Consider the following 21,905-nt stretch of genomic DNA (forward strand, 5'->3'; position numbering starts at 1 on the left):
AATAAATTTATTTTAAACAAAAAAAAAGCATGCAGAATCCAAAGATTTTGGAGACCACTGTTATGAAGAATAGAGTCAGAAGATGACAGAGCAATTCAGGATAGACAGGTACTAGTGTTTGGAATGAAGAAAACAAAAAGCCCCCAGTAGCATGAAGCTGGGAAACTAGAAAACATGCCTGCAACTGAGAGAGGATGAGCTCACCTTCGTTTGACTTTATTGCCCATGGTCACACAGGTGGTTGCTGCATGGTCAGGAGCAGAGGCAAGCCCTGCCCTAGTCTAGCTCATGTTCCACCATCTACATTACCCCAAAGGGGCAACTGAACTGTGTCCTGGGCTTCAGGTCAAGATGGCAGATCTTTAAGTAACCCCACCCCCTGAGAGTGTATTCTGAAACTTCATTGCACAGTAGTGAAAGTAAAGATTTTCAGTGCTTTCTGTTTCATTTAATAATAATATTTATATCTTGTATTAATGTAACATTATCTCATTCACATCCAGTTTCTCCTCTCTTAAAAAAAAAGAATTGGGCTTCCCTGGTGGCACAGTGGTTGAGACTCTGCCTGCCAATGCAGGGAACACGGGTTTGAGCCCTGGTCTGGGAAGATCCCACATGCCGCGGAGCAACTAAGCCCGTGAGCCACAACTACTGAGCCTGCGCGTCTGGAGCCTGTGCCCCGCAACAAGAGAGGCTGCGACAGTGAAAGGCCCGCGCACCGCGATGAAGAGTGGCCCCCACTTGCCGCAACTAGAGAAAGCCCTCGCACAGAAACGAAGACCCAACACAGCCAAAAATTAATTAATTAATTAATTAATTAATTTTTTTTAAAAAACTTTAAAAAAAAGAATTAATTCATGCAAACTGGATGTTTTTCCTAATACAAACATAATTTTTTCCACATTGTATTGATTCACTTAAAATATTTCCATAATTTGCATATAAGGCTGAGTGAACATATACTATTCTTTTTTTTAACTTTTATTAAAGTATAGTTGATTTACAATGTTGGGTTTAATACTATTCTTGAATATGATACTCTCAAGCTTCAAATCTGTATGTTACTACTCTCTCTTTTTTTTTTTTTTTTTTTTAACTACTCTTTTATGGGCACTGAAAGGTTTGTCTTTGCCTAACTGAAAAGTTTGCAACCACTTTCAAACACCAGTAGAAGTTTTTTTGGTTTTTGGTTTTTGGTTTTTGTTTTGCCTCTGTGGAATGGGTTAATGTATAAGGACCAACTTTTCAGGAAGCTCTAAGGCATCGGTTGACCAAAAATGTGAGGCAGAAATACATATTCTGGTCTCACATTTTGACAGAAGATGCTTATCTGTAGCAGAAAATTTACATGAGGAGCCTGTTCTTTGATATGTATTAAAGAGTTCTTATTCATTGAATGAATCATTTAAATATTTTAATGATTAACGAAGTCATGAATGGACTCGGAGAGGCTGTCTTGTTTTTTTTTATTGATCAATAATAAACTTGTCCTTTTAAAACAAATCCTAACAGCTTATTCAGCTTACATTCAAAGACCTTGCCACACACACATTCACAACTCTGTTGGCAAACTTTGAGAATAAAATACAGGTAAATAGTGAAATAATTCTTAAATAATTCTTCACTCCAAATAAAATACTTCTGCAAATATTTCCTAACAAAATCTAGTACAACAGTCCTGTTTGTGCTAAGATCCTTCCAAGTGTACTCAAAATTCCACTTATCAACCAAGTTTAAAGAAAAAACTACATTAATATGAACTATATTTTAAAGTTGACGTTTCCTGCTGAAATTGACTCTCTTCCAAACCTCCTAAAAAGCTTTTTCTACTTTGAATTTAAAACTCATCTATGTCACTGCACTTACTTTTAAATAAATTCCCTCTGTTGCTCAAGTTTTTGACATTTTATAAATCCATAGTGACTAAATTTTTCTAGGTTTCTCGTATACTTATTACTGTTAATATTACTATAATTATTAATAATAAATTTACCATGCCTTGGGTGTTTGAAAACCTTATAGAGTTATACTTTTATTCTAACCATTTTAAACAACAATATTATGTTTATTTTCTCAAGAGGGTGATAAATATGGGTATGGAGGATGATTTGTACTAACAACTGTTTACAAAAATATATAAATATTTACCTTCACACTTCCCCCAAGTGTGCAAAATACTTCCTTGCTCTCTCAATCTGAGGTGGCATTCTGTAAAACCATTTATGGAAGTGTGTGTTTGCCCTGTGCCCCAGAACCATCCTTCAGATGCGGTAACCTGGGAACTACATTAGCAGCCCTTTGAAACCTGCCTCAATTCAAGGCTACTACTCAAACTCCCGCAAGCTTCAAACATCCCACTTCCTTCAGGGACTGTTTTGTTTTCACTTTTCCCAAAGTGAAAAAAAAGCACAATTAAATTCTACTGAGGCTACCACAAGGAATATCTAAATGTCATACTCTCCCACCCCCAACGCCACCTTCTCTTGCTGCTAACTCTTCCTCCGCCCATATCCCAACATTAATGTACATCGAGTCAAGAACCGTGGACGTGCTGTGGTCTTCAGGTTCGGCTAGCCTTCTCTTTGGCTGATCTCCCTCCAGGTTAAGATTATCTAAGTTGCATTTTTAGTTCTTCACTATTACTATAAACACATATTAAACAAATCTATATGCATTCAAATATTTAACAAATATCTAAAAGTCTCCAGTCATATGAATTTTATGGATTGTTAGTAGCCTACAGTTTTTTTCTGGACCCACCCTGAATCACATTTAGTCTCCAAAAGTGACATGTCCATATGCTATAATACAGACAATTCCTAAAGTGTTGGCTGTGTGTTGAATGATCATTAAAATAGAGTCTTCTCTTGGAAATCCCACCCAGGATCAGCGTGGATTTAACCACTTCATTACAGGAGACCGGGCAGCATTCTCCTTCACGAGTTCTTCTCTCACTGCATTGCCATCTCCAGACGCCATGTCGTGCTCTGAAATGAGAAGGAATACAAATCATGTCCAAATGTTTATAACTTCAAGATCAAGTACGGTTTTGTCTTATTTTTATTTTACAATGGATTTACAATGAAATCTTTCATAGATTCCAAGAGTCTATGCTGTGTTCACCTGCTCTCTATCAATTAGCACCTCCTTGAATTATTTCTCTTCATTCTCCTATTATCACCTGACATTATTCTATATATGCATTTGTCGTTTTTTCCCTGTATTATCTCACTCCACCACTAGAGTATCAGCTCCATGAAGGCAGGGACTTTGTTTTGTTCACTGTTGCAACAGTGCCTGGAACATAGTAGGCACTTAATAAATACTTTCGGAATGAGCAAATGCTGTAAGTATAGATCTCTAAGTAAGATTCTTATACTATCTGGTATGGAAGAAGAATTAGCTTATCGATGTGGCTCCAGAATGCAGAAGGCAGACCAAAGGGCAGAACTTTTATAAAGATAGTTCTTGCTCTACATAAAAGTTTGTAATATTTAGAATTTTTTAAATGAAATTTTCTGCTTCTAAGAAAAATGAGGTGTGTTTGCTTTAGCAGTGCACATTCTGCTATATGAAGATTAACATGGCCCAGCAGTTAAATGAATGTACGTAAATTCATGAAACTCAATAAATCTTACCACTACCCTGCACCCCTCCCCCCAAAAAAAAAGCTGCTTGTGAATTCCCAATCTTGGAAAGGTGGAGAGCTCACTACTAAACAACAACAACAAATGAAGAAGGGAAACCAGGAAGTCCACTTGCCAAGAATGTTGTGACCCACAGGTAGAAAGTTAGAGAAGACAACCTCATGCAATCAAGGTACGAAAGGCACCTCTGAGGTCCCTGTGCTGAGGAACCTTGGCTCCATTTACAAAGGCTTTGCAGAGGTGATATGAAGCCCAAGACCGGACAGAGGCCCCAAGCCCCCTCCTATAAACAGTAGCACTTGAAGCCCAGGAAGTCCCACGTGGACAATGCAAAACTGAACAGAAGGGCTCCCGGGCAGCCTTCCCACGAGGTCTTTAGGATATTCTGTGCTCCATCCTCAACCTGACTAAGGTTGACCGAGGTTACACTAATAGTCGAGCTCAGGAAAGGCAACACCTTAGGTCAGAAAATGCTTTTTCCATAAATTTCTAATAAGAATCTTGATACCTAATCTGGGTACAGAAATATTTTTTGTGTAACCCTTAATGTAACTTTCATCCAGCAAAATACAGTTGACCTTGAACAATGCTGGTGTTAGGGATGCCAACCCCCATGCAGTAGAAAACCCACCTACTGTTATACCTGCCCCCAAACAAAGGAATTGGTAAATGACTCACCCAAGGGCGGGAAGCTGAAACGGTTTGGATAGAATCAGGACTCAAACCCTAGTTCTTTGACTCCACGGATTGTGATCTCTAATCGAAAACAAACTGTTCCCCACACTTAGTTAATCTAAATATCTGTAACATGAAAATACAGGTACTATGTTTACTGGGGGAAAAAATGTGTATATACGTGGATCCACACAGTTCAAATCCATGTTGTTCAAGGGTCAAGTGTATCTGTTTCCAAGGCATCTATACAGTGGTCAAGATTTTTGCAGAATCTGCAAGCAAACGAGAGAGGGTGACAGGCCCGAGGGAAAGAGACTGCACAAGGGTCCAGAGGAGCAGAAGACGTGCTCCTGTGTGTGCAGCAGGAAGGATGGAGGTGAGACAACAGAGTTCCATCACTGAGGAATATTCCAGAGGAGCTCGAGAGCCCCCCAGACCTTCATCCCAAACAGCAACAAAGATTCACCAGGGATTTAATTCTCTCTTGGTGGGAAAGATTCAGGTGCAATCTTAAACGAGTGAAGAAGGATTCTAAAGTTGCTCCTTCAATGTTCTTTGTAGCCTACGGTTTTAAGAAAGCAAAATAAGACAAAAGAAGCTGCAAGTGTTTGAGGCAGCTAGCTGTGCTGAGGTAATAGGTTTCCCTGTACTAAAGACAGTCAAACCATTCAAAAAATTCCTCATTTCAGAAAGTAGATTGGTGGTTGCTAGGGGTTGAAGAGTGGGAGTAACTGCTTGATGGGTATTGGTTTTATCTGAAGCTGAGAAAAGTGTTCTGGAACTAGATAGAGATGGTGGCTTCCCAACACTGTGAATGTACCAAATGCCACTGAATTGTTCACTTTAAAAAGGTTAATTTTATGTTAAGTGAATTTCACCTCAACAAAAAAATTTTTCCAAACTTAAAATTCAATTTTCTTCCATTTTGCTTTTCAAGAACTACAGGGCCAAGTCATGAGTATTTATAATGTTAATACTGATCTCAATATCCGGATCAAGTATTCACATAGATATTCACCTAATAGGTTAAAAACAGGTTTTCAATTTAAATTAATGTTTAAGGGCATAGCCACACTTAAAAATAATAATTCACTGAAAAACACAGTATTTCCCCTTTATCTTGATGTACTTAACTGAACCCACACGTAAGAAGGAGGTAAAGCTGGGAAATAAGCACATTTGTCAATATTTCAAATCTTATTTAATTTGAAGTGCAAAGAACCAGAAACAAAAACTGAAATCGATATGGACTGTCAACTATTTGTATCTGAGGGGGGAAAGTATACAGTTTGTTGATACTAGCAGTTGCTCTGGCTACATGTTGTTTTAAATGAGCTACTTCCAATTTAATAAAGCTTTACTGTACTAACAATTTATTCAACAAGATAACCAAATAGGTTAATAGCACAGTCTTATAGGCTGTATTTCTTACATTCTGACAACCTGTGTAAGAAATACGTAAGCACTAACAAGCAGTATGTGAATATTACACACTTTCATTCAAAGGCTTAGAGATGACTCCCAAATTTTAATCACAGATACTATCTCTTATTCTCTCCAAAATCCACAAAAAGGCATGCTTGGAATTATTCCATTTAAACACTTCCATTTGGTTTAAAAAAAGAAATGTTTTATATTTTCTATGTTGGCTCTTAAGCCTTCTCCAATAAATTCCTCACAGTACTCTTGCTATGTGAAGCTGGGAGAGAAGCAGCTTTGTCTAGTACGTATGTAAAACAGATCACTGAAGAATTTAAACAACTTTGTATATCTTGGTTACTTTTTATTACAGGTTTTTTCTGTAATCAATCATATTTATCCTCCATATAAACTGGGTAAACTTTACAAAAATTATATAATCTTCAAAATTATTAATGAGGTTTCTTTGAAAAAAAGCAACAAATTTCAACAACCTCCCACCATCCCCTTAAGTAAAATAAAAGAAACTAAATCATTTAAACCAACATCTTATTCTACTCATCCATATTTTTTCTTATTCAAACTGAAAATGAGGCTATGTTTCAATGTTTATACAGGAATCAATTCTTACCTGTGTGAGAAACAAATCTCTGGTTGGCAGCCTTGGCTACTGAATATTGGAAGAAGGGAAACTTCAGACATTTGCCGGTCACCCTGTCACATATGCCCGACTGACAGCTGCAGGTCTGTTTGCATTCCATCCCAAAGGTGCCATACGGGCAGTCTAAGGATAAAGGGAAGGTTGAGAGAGGGAGCTGCTTGTTGTACATAAGCGTCCATCCTCACAGCCCGTGTGCACAGCCTCAGGAATTGAACAAACCTCATGAATATTGACTATCAGATAAAACCCAATTCTCCAAAAATCCCAGGCTTTGAAAATTGAAACTTTAAGTCACAAATGTGAAATCACACACTAAGACCAGATAATGGATGCCTCACTTGTAGTGTCTTGATGCGAAGTTTAACTGAAGACAGATACACGTAACCAATATCCTTGAACCATCTTAATTCTGTCTACTTTCTGCTTAGATACCAAAAGACAAGGTCTCATGGGCTACCTCTGTGACAGCTCAGTGAAGGTGGGCACTTGAACAGACATGTGCATCTGTTCCTCACAGAGTTTAAGAGATATGATGCTGTATTTGAATCCCCTGTAATCACAGACAATTTACTGTTGTAAAAGTACAGGAAAGGGCTTAAACTAACCAGGGGCTAAGAGGGCGATCATCCTAGCTCTTCATGAAGTGGCTAAACCTCAATCTGCTCCAACTCTTACCAACTTCCTTATCTATCAAAATGGCGGTACAAATGTACCTAACTCCTCCAGATGTTAAGAGGATTCACTAATAAAACCCTCTGCAGAGCTAAGATCCAATATGCTAAATGACAAGAAAGCTGAGAATATATTCATATACCTAACCATATCTGGAAGCTTGTAGAGCTTCGATGTTTTCATACTTAGACTAAAACATACTATATTGAGAAAAAGAGAACAAACTCATTTAGTAAAAATGCATGGGTTTTATGATGTAAATAGCATCTCAATAGACTAGCCAGCCTTGAACAGCCGAGCAGAATATTTATTCTCATGGCATAAGAATATCCTTGTAAACGTACAATCACACATGGGTGAAGAAACAAGTTGTGAGGCATCTAAGTCTTTAGCAATCTAATATTCCACAGAATGATCAAGATAGATATTAATGAAATACATTTTTTAAAGAGATTTAGGACTGCTGTACTCTGCATCCTTCAGATGAGAGAAGCACCTGGTTTTAAACATTGGTCTCTCTGTTGGGAAGAATAGTTCTTAAAAGGGATCCTGAAAAAAGTCTCTGGCAGAAAAGCACACAGCATTGGGATCTGACTGTGTCTCCAGTGATATTGAAAACTAAAACTTTAGCCAAATTCTCAGTTATGCTTCTATTGTATCCCTCAATGTACTGAATAATGCTGGGCAGATAGTAGGTGTTCAATAAATATTGTTATCTGGGCAACGTCACGCCAAACATCTGAATATTTAAAAAACATCCAGATATGCAGCTAAAGTATACAGTTTTCATAGGGATGTTCTTTAAAAAAAAAAGCTAAAGTAGAGAGTTTGCCTATAGCAAAATATAATGTATCTGCCTGCTGAGGTTCACACAGCCTCACTATTTCCAGCAGAGAGTAAATGTTCGAAACCAGACTCACTTGCAATCTGAAGGATGTCCAAGAGCTATCCTAAACAGCTTTTAAAAATATATCTTATTAACAGCTACCTCAATCATTCAGTGAATATTGGAGTGCTAAAGACTCCAGATGCCTTACAGCTTGTTTCTTTACCCATATGTAATTGGACATTTACAATCACACATACAGAGTCAATTTTTATGCCAAGAGAAAAAGCAATCCACGGCATATACTTGTTATATCATAAGTATGATTGTGTTAACCACTTCCTCCCTAACTTCCCTATGTGAAGTACTTTTTTCTTGGCTGATAAGCCCTATAATTTACAGAAAATACAGATCCTACTCAGCTGAAAGAAATGTATGTGAATGTCCACCAGAGAAAATGTTTCCTCACTATTCTACTTTTTATTGGTTATAAACAAAAATAAGCTAAGCAAAAAATAAAATTCTCCTAAAAGTTCAAGCATTTATTTCCTAACCTTTAGTATGTTTTGTGGCCTAAAAGGTAACTGATTGATAAAATATTTTTCTAAAAGAATTAATGGGATTAGCTCAATATTGGATGATTATCATTCATAAAAGCTTACAGTTGTATTAAACACATAAAATCAGAATTATTTAGAAACTTCTCAGTTCCTTTAATTTTAAAAGCTTCTTTATAGCTGATTCACTTTGTTGTACAGCAGAAACTAACACAGCATTGTAAAGTAATTATACTCCAATAAAGATGTATAAAAAATAAAAATAAAAGCTTCTTTGTACTGTAAAACTGATGAATGGGGCTATAACATATGTGTTGAATCTTAATAATAGTTCTTAACATGAGATCATGAGGTATCCATACACAGAGTATTTTAAAATCACCATTCTTTCGTTTCTAAACATGTTAAACATTGTAAACTGCAGTCACTAAGTTTGAAATAAATTCTACAAATGTTTAACTACATTTAGCTATAATTTCAACCTAATAAAGTTTTTCTGTAAGTCTGTAAGAGTGCTAACCTCTTTCTTTACAGAGTTCCAATTTTAATTTTTCTTTAGGTGTTATTTTTCCTGGTCTTACACTCATTTTTCTAGATGACCAAAACCTTTTATAGAGTGGAATGAGGTTTGTTTTATACTTCAGGGTATCTTCCTCCAAGAATGTGAGTCATCTTGCTAGATGACTTAAGCTGCCCTATTTCACAAAGTGCATTAGTGTTCATCAGAAATATTTGATCTTGAGAGGTGCCCTCCATCCCGTGGACCCTTTTAAGATCAAAGAATCACTAAACCGCAGGGCTAGTCACCACTCCAAGAGGTTATCCAGTGCAGACCTCTGTAATCACTGACTGCAGAAGAGAGGACACCTAAACCATGCATAACAGATTACCTGTCAAGTTCCTGAAGTTTTCCAGAAAAGGAGGCAACACAGTCTTCAATCGGAACTTGAAAAAAAAAAAAAAAATCTCCTAGGCGTAATGAGTGAAATGCTGTATTCCTTTCTGGGCTTTCTTGCACACTGGGTTCAGTTGCAATCTGCAGAGTTATCTTTCTCTCTCTCTCTCTATGACAGCATCAGTGTGGGACCTGGTCCCTAACCCACCTGCATTTTCCCTCTTTGCATTTTGAGAAAAGGCTCCTCATCTCTCACGCTGGCTAAAAGCCCTCAGTGTGCCCTGGGCGGGGAGAAGAAAGGGGTCACTCTTTACCTTTGCAGATACCAAACTCGTCACCAAAATCATCCTCCTCACTGTAAAACTGACACCTCAGCCCGGGGCCACACTTCACGCCATCCATGCCTGAGACCGTGCGGTAGCAAGTTTCTCCCGGGCCAGCGGCGCACACTCGGCAGCAGCCACAGTCGTCCAGCACCGTCCTCTTACAGCGCAGGCTGCTTTTGCACTCGTGAGTGTCACAACGCTCGGGGCAATCGACCGCGTACTTGGTGCTCCAGGCCGCCGCCAGGTGCGCGCGGACCAGGAGCGTGGCCAACAGCAGGAGGTTCTTCATGTTTCCCGCGGCGGCTCGGGCTCCGCTTCCCGCGGCGGGGTCTTTGCTGGCGGGAAGAAGCCGTCCAAAGTGGTAGCTGAGCCTCTGCCTACACGTTTATGAGTTTTATACACTGGGTTGCCCTCATGCTTGCTTCCCCGTCATCAATTTCCTCAACCCAGCAGCAGCGCTGTCCTCCTGCCAGGCTCTCTTGTTTTAGTTTATGAAATCCAGGATGAAGGCTGGATTAACACGCTGCTGCCATCCAGGAATTGAAAAGCCCGAGCTGATGTCATCTGTTATGTTTAGATGGTTGTTTTGCATGAGGACTAAAACACTCGCTCACATCCGTCTCAAGGGCTCAAGGACGTCTGTGAAGGGGGAATAAAGAAGGCTGCACACCCTCCTCCAGGACAGGAATTGTTCGGACACCAGCACATCAGTTGGGGCATGGCTTTGTCTAGGAGCCTCTGCAGTCATGAGGAAAATTATATCGACATGAATCATCAGGACCGAAGAAGCTCCTTTTAAAAAAATAAATAAACATTTGGTATTTCCTTTCAATAAATAGCTATGAGATCATTTGGAAGAAGAAAGGGTTATGGTGGGCCTTTTCAATACTTAGAAGAAAGAAAATATTTTGAAAGGGATTTTTTTTAAAGACCCTCTCTTCCTTCCTCTCACCCCTCATCCAATGTTATTTCTAAAACAATTCACATGGCATATATCTAAGTTTATCATGGATGTCGCTATATTTCTAGTAAGATGTGGATCTGCCGCTGAGAATTTCCTTTAAAATCAATACAAAAGCCACAAAAGTGGTAAGATGCTGCAGACACTGTTTCTGGCTTACTCAGTCCTGGAAAAACTTATCAGTTGGACTTGCCCTGACCCAAAACTCACTGGGGAGAAGGCTCATCCATCACCAAGTCTGCTTGTCCAATGATTGAGCCCATTCGGAGCCCTTCCCCTCACCTCCTGGCATCGATCAGAACGCTCACTAAAAACCGCCAAACAAGGCAGACAGCCCAAGGAAACAAATGAGCCAGCAGGCAAATCAGACCGTGGCCCAGAGAGGCAAGTCACAGGGAAGGGAAAACATTACCCATCAGGAAACAAGGTCTTCATGCTATGGAGGGTCACAGGGCCTAGGTCCCCCTGGGGAAGACAGAGCAGTCCTCTTAATATATTAACTGGTTCTAGGCCTCATTAAGCAAGGTTTGTGGGGCAGAAAGAGCGAGTTTGAAAGAGAGAGTTCTTACACTAGCTACGTGTTGGAGTCCAAGCCCCACCACCTATGAAAATAGACATATTCCCACTGTCATCTAGTAAATACACAACCAACGAAGTTGATAACTCTTGGTCAGTCCCAAGTTAGCGATGGGCAAGCCACAGGGCTTCTCTCAGCCTCTGCTTCCCTTTGGAGAACTGACAGTATTAGGCTAGCTGATCTCTAAAGTTCTTGTCCCTTCTAGAAGATGAGGCCGAGTTCATTGGATGTGACCTGATGATTAGCCTTCAAATGTGCAATTTTAGGAGGATGGAGGGAATGGAAACCGAGCTGCAGGGAATTGAGCAGGTGGGAAGTGAAGGCAAGCAACTTAGCCTCCAAATTTCCCAAATTTTTCATGACAATCCAATTTAAAATATTCTATCTTCATCTCCCCAGAGGCAAACAGCACACTCTGATTAATTGTTTTCAATAGTAGGTAACATCCACTGAGTGCATGGTATGTACCAAGCACCGTTCCAAAGCATTTGACATGTATTAATTCCCTTGATCCTCACCCAACCTTATGACGTAGGTATTATTCTCATACCCATTTTACAAATGAGGAACCTGTGTCAGAAAGAGGTTAAATAATTTGTCCAAGATCCCCAAAATGTCAGAGGATGAACTTGAACCATGTCAGTCTCGTGTCAAAGCCACACACTCTATTGCCTATTACAACATAATCATGCTTCCATGGCCAATGTTCTGATGGCCTAGTTCACAATTTAGGCTGACCCTGGGAAAGGTTTCTTATTCAGACTTTGCTGAACCTCATTTTCTGAGGAGAGTGGTTAATTGGAATAGTGGTTAATAATAACACCTAATTATTATAGAAAGCTTATGAGGTACTAGACACCATGCTAAGCACTTTATGTGGATTACCATACTTTCAAAGCAACCTCAAGAGCTAGGTACTGTTCTTATCCCCATCTCAGAGATGAGAAAACTGAGAACTAAAGGAGTTAAGTAACTTGTCCAAGGCCACAGAGTTAGCAAATGATAAAGCCAGGACTCCAACCCAAAGACAGACCATCTCCAGAGACTAGAATAAGGACTGCAAAATCAAAGGCATGCAGGTGACCCAGGTGGGTGAGGCGGTGAGCTACACAAGGTGTCATGCAATAGGAAGGAGAGGATTTTGTCCACCTGAGAGTACACGCCTTCTGTAAGGGAAGAAGCCACTCCGCAGGGCTGGCTGACTGCTACCACACAGGAATATGAGCGCACTGTGCCCAATCTTCTAATTTCTTCAAAGAGAAGCTAGAATCCAGACTTTTGAAAGTAATCTCCTAATTTTTAAATGTTGGCCAGCATTTCATTCAAATTAGAAAACATTATCCGTGCCTTCATTTCTTTTAGACTGGATCTAGTCCGCACACTAGTTTGGGCTTGCTATGAATTTTGGATTCTGTCAGAGCTGGATCTGATCTCTGCTCTGCCACTTACTCCCTAAGGGAACTTAGTTTAATGTCTCTAAGCCTCCATTTCCTCGTGGTGTACAATGGGGCCAATAATACCTTCTTAATAGGGTTATTGTTAAGATTGATAAGATACAGGATGGGAAGTGTCAATCAAGCAATATGCATTCAATAAATGATGGCTACTCTTCATTTTAAAAATATAGTCACCTTAGAATTGGCAATGAATACAGAAAAATAATAAATAAGTAAGAACCTTCTGATTTTTACAGGAATTTAAGGAAGAAACAATAAAGGCCTTTGAATGTCAAAATCCCAAGTGTTAAGGGGAAGAAGAAGGGGAGCTTGAGGGTACCATCTTCTGCATTTCTCAAAATTGATAATACCTCTGGTAAATGACAATGACATAGAGAGAAGATATAAGCTGAGGATACCAAATCCACAGTAATAGTAAACCAAAACACAGTACACAGAGGGATGAAGAAAATATGCTCAGCAGAGCTCATAAATGGTGGAACTATCTCAATACATAGTACCTAACAGCTCATTTTGGGGGCTCCTTCAATTCCTTCCAAGACCCAACAAAAACTGTTGGTCCCCGCACAGTCCCTAATGGATTTTTGTCTAGTTGTATTTTTATCTTTCCCAACTTTGAGCTTAGATCAACCAATCTTATGAAGAAAGCTAGCTATGTATGACCACAAGGAGTTAGGAAATCAGAGCACGAGTAAACAAGCAGCCAACTTTAATCTGCACAGAAAAAAAAATGATGTGAAGGCAGAGCTGGTGATGAAGAGGACTTGAGGTCCCCCTTGGCGGGCTTGCTTTGAGCTGGGACTGGCAAATCTCTAACCTGTTCTGTACATCGGTTGTCAGTGAGGCCAAGGGGAATCACATAAGCTTTCACAGCTCTGAAAATGCAAGTTCAAGCTACGGTGGGTCAAACAGACCATCTCAGGATCCAAAGGACAGCACATGGCCTTCTGCAGTGGGGGCCAGAGACACGATAAAACCACATAACAATTCAACCCAGTATACCTTGTGCATTTAAAATACCATTGTAATTTTTTTCTTAAACCTGATATTGTGCCAAGCAAGAAAATAAGCCTAGGTAATGTGCACTGGTATTTTGTGTTTGATTTTGCACATTATAATTGCTTGTAACCAAATATCAAGCATCTTTTCCAGATAGGTAAAGTGGGAAAGGCTCTGACAAGGTTCCAAACCCTCATGGTCAGTTCAAATGGTACCATGCGTATTGTGCCTTCCTCACAAATTTCTTTACCAGATAGGTTTGATTTCAATTGAATTACGAAGGTAGCCTTGAAGGTGAAAATTTCCAAGGGGCAAGCGGAGAAATTTAGGTGTATGAGACATTGTTTTTAGTTTAGTTTTAGTTTTTGCTTTTGGTACCATCTGAAAGTCTTCGTGCTTTGACACCAGCTGATGGCCATTTTGCATGTGTCCAGGACATATTTATTAAGCTTATACTTAATAAATATGTAAACATAATCAACTGTTTCCCAGAACCATTTTCAGAGAACAGTGAGTTACAGTGGGCACCACTGTGATCCCCAGGGCAAGCAAAGCGAGACCCAGGTTCTTGGACAGGTTGGAATGAGGTGGAGGTTTCAGAGACAACAGAAGCAGCTGAGGGTGGAGTGGGGTCTGAACAGAGACATTGGTCCCATCATGTCAGCTCCTACACAGCTAACCAGCTTTGTCCTCTTGACCTTCCAGCCTTGGGTCTGGCAGCACCACATCCACCCTAAGAAGGAGTTCATGGAGTTCTTCATGGCCGATAGACCCTGATGAAATATATCTCTGCCAAACCGACTTTTACAGCAGTCACAGGTCAGCTGCCACAGGCCCTGGAAATAGCTTGCAGGAGTTCTAGAAACAGCCCTGCCACTACCAAACTATGTGACCTTAAGAAAGGTTAACCTTAAACCCCTCATCTCTCCTCTCTACCTCAGTAATGAGTTAAGAAGACCAAAAGGGGCATCATGACTATTATTATGAAGAGTCGAAATTTCTAAAGGTTTGCTTCATTCCTTAAAAATGATCTTATGTCTTGGAGTAAACATTTTCCCAAAAGAAATATCTCTCCAGTTCTCTAAGTTTCAGTTCGTAATAAAGACAATTTTAATAGCAGAGAGGGATTTGATGTTACAGGAAATTTTCAAAAACTACACCTGCTCAGAAGAGTAAAGGGAAGTGGACATCTTAAATTTGGCTTCTTGCCTGCATGGGGTCCTCTGATTTGTCTTAACGAGAAGGTCAAGGCTGTAGGCAGGTGGGAGACAATCACAGTTGCTCACAGCAAACAGCCCTGCAAGAACCGTGAGTGTGGCGAAGTCTGAGAAGATAAGCACAGGACAGTCACAGCATCTCTGACGAACCTTGACCCTGAATCTCTGGGCAGCCCCCAAAGAACTTTAACACCATATCCATAGCTCTGATTCCAATGGAGTCCCCTGAGAAAGCAGCCACAGAATCAGGTTGTTTTTCTAACCCTGGCCAAATCTAGAAACTTCCACCGTGGGCTCAAACTGGCAGGAACTCTTTTAGAGTGAGAAAGTCTAGACTTGGGGACATGTGAGGAGCTCTCACTTCCCAGCTGCCTGTGTCTCCTCTTTACCCCGAGTCCTGGCAGGTGCTAATGTGAGGAGTCAGGCAAGTTTTGCTAACAGCTAGCTCTTTCTCAAATCAGGGTTCTGAGTCTATGAACCCATCTGCAAGATGTCATACAGTGTTCTTCTGCCTCCAAATATGAACCCACACCCAGAAGCACTGGGCACTTCCCGGATACCAGACGAGAAGCAATGTTGAGTACCAAAAGCAGCTCTGAACTTGGAACCAGGAGACCTGAGTTTGAGCCCAGCTCCACCATCGGTCTTGGTGCAAGACACCAACCAGCCTTCCTGATTAACATGATGTCATTTTTCTTTTCAGCAAAATAAAGGGATAGAAACACTGTCAGCCCTTTCTTAAAGAGATGTTGTGAAGATCACAGATAAGGTAAATGTGAAAACATGTTGTCAACTCTAAGTTACCAGGTGTGAAACACTGTTACTTATTCTATAAGACAAATTATATACCAGGCCTCACCCACTCCTCCATTCCCCTCACCTTCTTCAAGGTGCAGTTTTTCATTCACTCAGTTCACAGAATGATGGCTAAACATCCACATTCTGGCTTAAGAAGACTCCACCACCTCTCCCTGCAGCCTCGCCCCATCTGGAGTGAGATGACTAAACAGCCCACAAACTGCTCTTGTAGGCCCAAAGAGTTTTTTTTAATTACTAATTTCTAAATGACTGAAGAATTAGCTTAGGCATTGGAAGTCATTTAGACATTAGAACTATCTGACATTAGAGAACATAGGTTTAAAAAGTCATGTTAGAAGTTATTGCTAAGCCATTTGGAATTTTCACTAGGAATTTTGGAAAGACTAAGGGTTCTGATTAATACAAGATCATAGGAAATGATTCTGCTACTTTGTTTCTCGAATAACGTGGCACTTCCTTTGCCTAACCTTAAACTGACCCCTTTTATAATGTAATAAAATATTAATCAGGACCACCCTCACCAGACTCATCAGAGTTTGTCTAGTGATGCAGAGCCTTAGCCTTTACATGATATGTGCGTTGAATAAATGATCTAATGTTTTTTAAAAAATATAAAGGTAAGCACTAGATGGGGAGAAACATGAAGCATACCTTCCAAGCCTCTTATTTAGAGTTTTTTAAGGAAAGAGCAATTTCAGACACACTCTCTAATCTGGTGTTGAAATATGTTGGCTCCTTTATTCCTAGGATGTTCTCATGAAAGGGCACATTGTGATCTTTTTTTAAGTGCTTTGCTTTCTTTTGGCTGCCATGGAGTTCATGAAGTTCCCAAACTTACAATCTGAGAGCTTAATGTACACCAAGGGTGCCTCAGACAGGGCTTGGTGCAGCATGCTTCAAAGTACTGTTCCCCAGACCACCAGCATCAGAATGTTCAGGGGAGCTAGTCAGAATGCCACTGCTGGACTTCCCTGGTGGCGCAGTGGTTGAGAATCTGCCTGCCAATGCAGGGAACACGGGTTTGAGCCCTGGTCTGGGAAGATCCCACATGCCGCGGAGCAACTAGGCCCATGAGCCACAACTACTGAGCCTGCGCGTCTGGAGCCTGTGCTCCACAACAAGAGAGGCCGCGATCGTGAGAGGCCCGCGCACCGCGATGAAGAGCGGCCCCCGCTTGCCGCAACTAGAGAAAGCCCTCTCACGGAAACGAAGACCCAACACAGCTATAAATAAATAAATAAATTAGAAAATATTAAAAAAAAAAAATGCCACTGCCAGGGAGTCCAGTTTGATGGGTCAGGGGTGGGCCTAGGAATCAACATTTTTAACAAGTAAGCCACTTGATTCTGACAAACTCAAAAATTAGAAACTTCTAAACTAATGGTTTCTCCCAACCACATCTCTTCATATTAGCAGAATTAGTACATGATATTTACTCTGGAGATTTCTGAAAGGAAAAGACTATCTTTGAGGGATTGACCTAGAATTTTTAACTATATTATGCACTTCAAATTTTTTAGCATATTTTACTGATTCTAAGACATACATCTTCACACATTAAAATGATTGAAGTTGGGATACAGCCATTACGGTGTAATTATCATTGCTTACATATGCACATCAGAACGTGCAGCATGAGTGCCAGTCACTTGGAAAAGAATCTCAAAGACAAATAGTGGAGCTAGTTTTTAAGAAATGCTGCATTACTAATCATCTCTGTGGCCCAGGGGCCTATAATCTATCAAAAAGGTAGGACATTGACATGTGATTCAGAAGAACCAGATATGAATGTGGAGTCATTTAGGAATATTCTAACCAATTTACTGAATTTATATTTTTCCTCCTACGCATGTTCAAAAGTTCTAAATGATAGAAATCTATGTCCAAATAAGCCTAAAAGAGTACTTTCAATAAGTATAAATAAAAATACTAGTGATACAAAAGTACTGGAAGAATTTCACAAATTCTTCTAATTGGAAGAATTTTTTTCTTTCTCAATGGTATATAACATAATGGCACATAATATACTGATAACATTTTAGATTCAATAAAATGCAGGATTTGTCTAAATAAAAATAGACCTGCTTTTATTTTTATTGATCCACCATCAATAGTTTACTTAGCAGCAGAATGAAGTGTTTCATCAGTCTTTAATCTTCCACTAGAACCTTATATGATGAAATCGAAGACCCAACTCTTGCAAGCTGCCTGATAAACATCATCCTAACCTGATCAGGTATTTCAGGGTGAGATATATGTGCTGTAAAGCCCAAGTTTAATATCCCACTCTCAGTTCAAAAGTGTGCACGCACACACACACACACACACACAGCTTACATTTCTAACAGTGGATCATGAGCCTGTGTACACACCATCACTTCCAGACAGCATGCTGAGCCTGTCTCCTTTGTAAATATATTTAGGAAGTAGTCACTGAATAAAACACCAAACAATGTCTCCAAGAATGAAAGGAATCCAATGTACTTTGGGCTTTCAGCATTCAAAGTGTTCTCAAGATCAAAATTTCAACCTTCATGTGGTCTAGTCTAGGAAGGACCAAGAGTATAACAAATGGATAATTTTGGAGCATTGACCCACGCTGGGTTTTTTAGCATTAATGCCTTCATTTTATAAACTTAAATAATGGAACTTCAAATAAAGCCATGAATGATCACCTTTTAAGCATCCCACATCCAGACAAGAGCTTATACTGAAAACAAGAAAATGTAGGGTATCTGATCCTACAAGGGAATATCTGGCAGGTGCTGTTGAAGGGAACTGAGAGGAGACCAGTTAGTAAAACTGCTGAAAAAGGGAAAACATGTGTGGCATGCTTGCCTTGATAACCTCTTCCTAATTGGTTAAAACACAAACACACAGACACACGCGCACACACACCTCATAAATGCAACAGCAGCAGCAACAAAAACTGTAAGGGGTTCACTCTGTCAAACAGTCCTACATGGTGAGCTTTCAAAACTGTTCACCTGCAATTGGAAAGCCACACAAACCTGCTGCGGGAAGACAGGCTTCTCCTTTGCGGGGTGGATACATCATCAGATTGCTTCACGTTCAGTTAGGAGCGTTCAAAACTTCAAAACGCAAAGTAAAGCTTCCCTCCACGTACAGTGCCACTGCCAGGGCAACTAGAGTAAACAGGTAATCAAAGACCTTTAGTACCTGAAAAGAGGAGAAAGGGGTTGAAGCAATAAATGTGACCCCAGAAAGTGTCTCAAGACCTAAATACACCAGAGCTTAGAGCTAGAGAAAGTCTGATTTAAGAAGTGGTTCCAGGTAAGTTGTTTATTCAACTGCCAAGGAAGTCAGAGTTAAGAAACAGTTAATAACTTGGGGTTTTATAATTTATTTTTAACTAAATATTTTTTTAAACTTCTGTTTTTAATCTTGACCTGTAGTAATTATACAACACTAGTATTTACAGTTGAGTAAGTATTTCTCGTCATTGAAAACAAAAATGACCAGTTTATAGGCAAATATGTCCACAGTTGATGACAAATGTGACCTGGGCTGAGCCTGTCCCCCAACCACCTGCCCCCCCCTTTTCTCCATCCATCAGAACACTTCACCCCGCAAGGCGGAAATGTCAGGGTTTGTACGATGCCCCCGCTGAGCTCCTCCAGGCCAGAATGGACCCCTCACCCAACTTGGCATCTCTGCACTCCGAGCACAATTCTTGACGTGCAGGGGGCCCTCTAGTTCCGGTGAGCGGGAACCATTTTATGATCGTTGTCGTGATCTTCACAATGCTTCCCTCCGGTCCTGGACATCCAAGGGGCTCGAGAAATGGCATAGGCTCTAAAAAGAAATAAGCAAACTTCAGGGACAGCCTCACAAACCCCAACCCTCAAGTGACAGTGACTGAGACAGCCGTCCCCAGCCCCCAGCATCCTCCCGCCCTGCCGAGTCCTCAGGCAGCCGTGGTTGCAGGCATGCTCTTTTCGCTTCACCCTCTTCTGAAGTTAAGATGCTAGAAACAGCTCCGGCATTACATCACGAGCACAGTAGTGCGAAAGAGTTTATCAGATCACTTTCCTTTCTGCCCTGTGCATTCTGCCCCCACCAACCCCTCCTGATCTACGCCTACCACTCCCTGTGACTCCTAGCTCCGCTGTTAGGAATTAAAGGGAGGTAGAAGCAGCAGATTTATTTCGCTATATAGAGCAGTGGCTAAAAAAGTACGATTTGGGGTCAGATCACTTGAATTTGAATCCTGAGTACACAACTTTTTAACAGTGCAAACTGAGCACATTTGAAATCTCTAAGTCTTGATTTCCCCAGATGCAAACACACACGAGAATACCTACTTCCTAGGGTTAAACTGGCACACCCAGCCAGCGCATGGTAAGTAGTGAGCTCTCAAAATATGCTGAGACCTTGGGCTGGACCTCCACCAGATGCCCCTTCCTGCCCCAGCTCTCCATGACCCTGTGATTTCTGGTCTCCTCAGAGCACCCAAGTGGATGTACACAGTGGAAAAAGAAGGGATAGAGAAAGTCTCCAGGAAGTTACAGAAGCTCAGGTTGTGTCTCCACCCACTAAACACTTTGACTCCATTACTTATTGGGAGGGCGGGGTGGATGAATCTTGATTTATACAATAAAAAGTCAATTTAAGCCCAAATTGTTAAAGTGGTTTATTTTTATAGACACGACCTCATGCATGTGGAAAGAGCCCTCAGCATTGGTCCAGGGCTCTGGGGGCTCTGGGGTCTGCATAATCCAGCCTCAAGGCTGAAGGTCAAGGCAGCCAGGAATGGGCCTTATTTATTATAATCCAACAGTTTCAAAGGCAGTGAAACAACAAGACCTGGAATAAGATGAGTCACACGGACTCACAGGATCAGAGAAGTCACGGAGGATCAAAGAACAGATGAACCTTCCAGCTCACTGCCCCTCTGAAACCGAAAGATGCGTTCGCAGGGCTCACTATAATCTGTTCCAACTAATTTTCAGGGATTGAGTCTAGAGGAAGAGTCAGCAGGAGATTTTGTTGCTATAGCCACTTGGATCCCTGACAAAGTGGGCTTCAGTGGAACAGTAAAAAGCCAATTTCTCACAATACCCTCCCCCAAACAAAATGAATGGAAGTCAAAACCTTACTTATGCTGAAGGGATTAAAGACATAACTGAATAACTTGCAGAGAGATCAGAAATAAATACGGAGATAACTGAGCAACTTGCAATGCACTGCAAATAAATATTACTAATATATTCAAGGGCACTTGTGCAACTGTTTTGTAATGGACACATCTATTTTGCTTTTCCTGTTGAATCCTTTGTCCTATCATGATGTCTGCCCGCCAGCCACAGGTGAGGTGTCTCAGTAACGTCACACTTGCTAGACACAACATTCAAGATGCAGCCCACTGACCATCTCCTTTTGCAAAGCAACGTAGATGAGTACTGCACAGTCAGCCTGGCCTCAGAAGCTGACATGCAGTTGGTTAAACGAGATTTTGGCTGGAATTCTGGGGAACTAGGGGATTCTCCAAGTCTGCTGTGGGAGCCTTGCTGCCACCCACACCATGTTGGTTTCTGCCTGGGTTTCTTGTAAACAACGGAAACTGGCAAAGCTGTACACATGCACCAGATCTGACAGAGCAGAGTTCACTGGGGAGATGGGGACGATTTCCCCATGACCCATCCTAGAGCAGTGCACCGAGAGCCAAACAGAGCTAGACCTCGGGCTGCATGATTAGGAAGCACCAGCTCCTTACCTGCTGTGATCAGAGACTGGACACAAGAGTGACATGTCATGTCAGTACCTTAGCCCCAGCCTGGTCCCACCAGCTTGGGCATTCATGCCTGGGAGAGGCTGGTCTTTCCTGGCATTATGGGGGCTGCAGGCTCTAGGATGCCACAAGCTAGCTGCAGAATTCCCCTCTAAGTGTTCATGGTTGGGGAAGCACCAGCCCCTCTCCTGGCATGGTCAGAGACTGACGGGGACTGAGTGCCGTAAGCACTGGGGCACCAGGTTTCCATGGAAAGAGGCCACCTCTTTTCTGGGGAAGCCAGCCTGCTCCCCTCTCACAAATGAACTCTTACCTCTAGCAGGTGTACTCTGCTTTATATAGTCACATGCCTGCTACGCATGCTGCCCACCTGGGCCCTGTCTACGGCCAGACAAAGGAAGAGTCTGGCGTTTCCCGTCAGAGCACAAAGGACAGATTTCTAGGC

At 41.1% G+C, this 21,905-nt stretch overlaps 1 protein-coding gene across 3 annotated transcripts; it reads right to left on the minus strand.

The window, feature by feature from the left end:
* Nucleotides 1-849: 849 nt before the first annotated feature.
* ESM1 (endothelial cell specific molecule 1) lies at nt 850-21,639 on the minus strand. 3 transcript variants are annotated; one of them, XM_082381873.1, is made up of 3 exons: nt 9,667-21,637; nt 6,373-6,525; nt 850-2,987 (listed from the first exon to the last, which is right to left on the minus strand). In XM_082381873.1, the coding sequence occupies exons 1-3, from the start codon at nt 9,965-9,967 to the stop codon at nt 2,887-2,889; spliced, it is 555 nt and encodes a 184-aa protein (XP_082237999.1). In that variant the 5' UTR covers nt 9,968-21,637; the 3' UTR covers nt 850-2,886. The 3 variants fall into 3 exon arrangements, with proteins under 3 accessions (XP_082237999.1, XP_082238000.1, XP_082238001.1); XM_082381874.1 differs by lacking the exon at nt 850-2,987 and adding an exon at nt 4,326-4,594 and having other exon boundaries at nt 9,667-21,639; XM_082381875.1 differs by lacking the exon at nt 850-2,987 and adding an exon at nt 4,326-4,884 and having other exon boundaries at nt 9,667-21,639.
* Between the last annotated feature and the right edge of the window lie 266 nt (nt 21,640-21,905).

Source organism: Balaenoptera borealis (genome assembly GCF_965194805.1).
Source record: "Balaenoptera borealis genome assembly, chromosome: 2".
NCBI classification, from domain to species: domain Eukaryota; kingdom Metazoa; phylum Chordata; class Mammalia; order Artiodactyla; family Balaenopteridae; genus Balaenoptera; species Balaenoptera borealis.

Excerpts from the sequence above, each read along its gene's own strand:
- ESM1 (XM_082381873.1), bottom strand. The coding sequence starts at position 9,967 with ATGAAGAACCTCCTGCTGTTGGCCACGCTCCTGGTCCGCGCGCACCTG. Across the intron at positions 6,526-9,666 it reads CGAGTTTGGTATCTGCAAAG|ACTGCCCGTATGGCACCTTT; the intron begins GTAAAGAGTGAC and ends CTTTATCCTTAG. Across the intron at positions 2,988-6,372 it reads GAGATTTGTTTCTCACACAG|AGCACGACATGGCGTCTGGA; the intron begins GTAAGAATTGAT and ends TTCTCATTTCAG.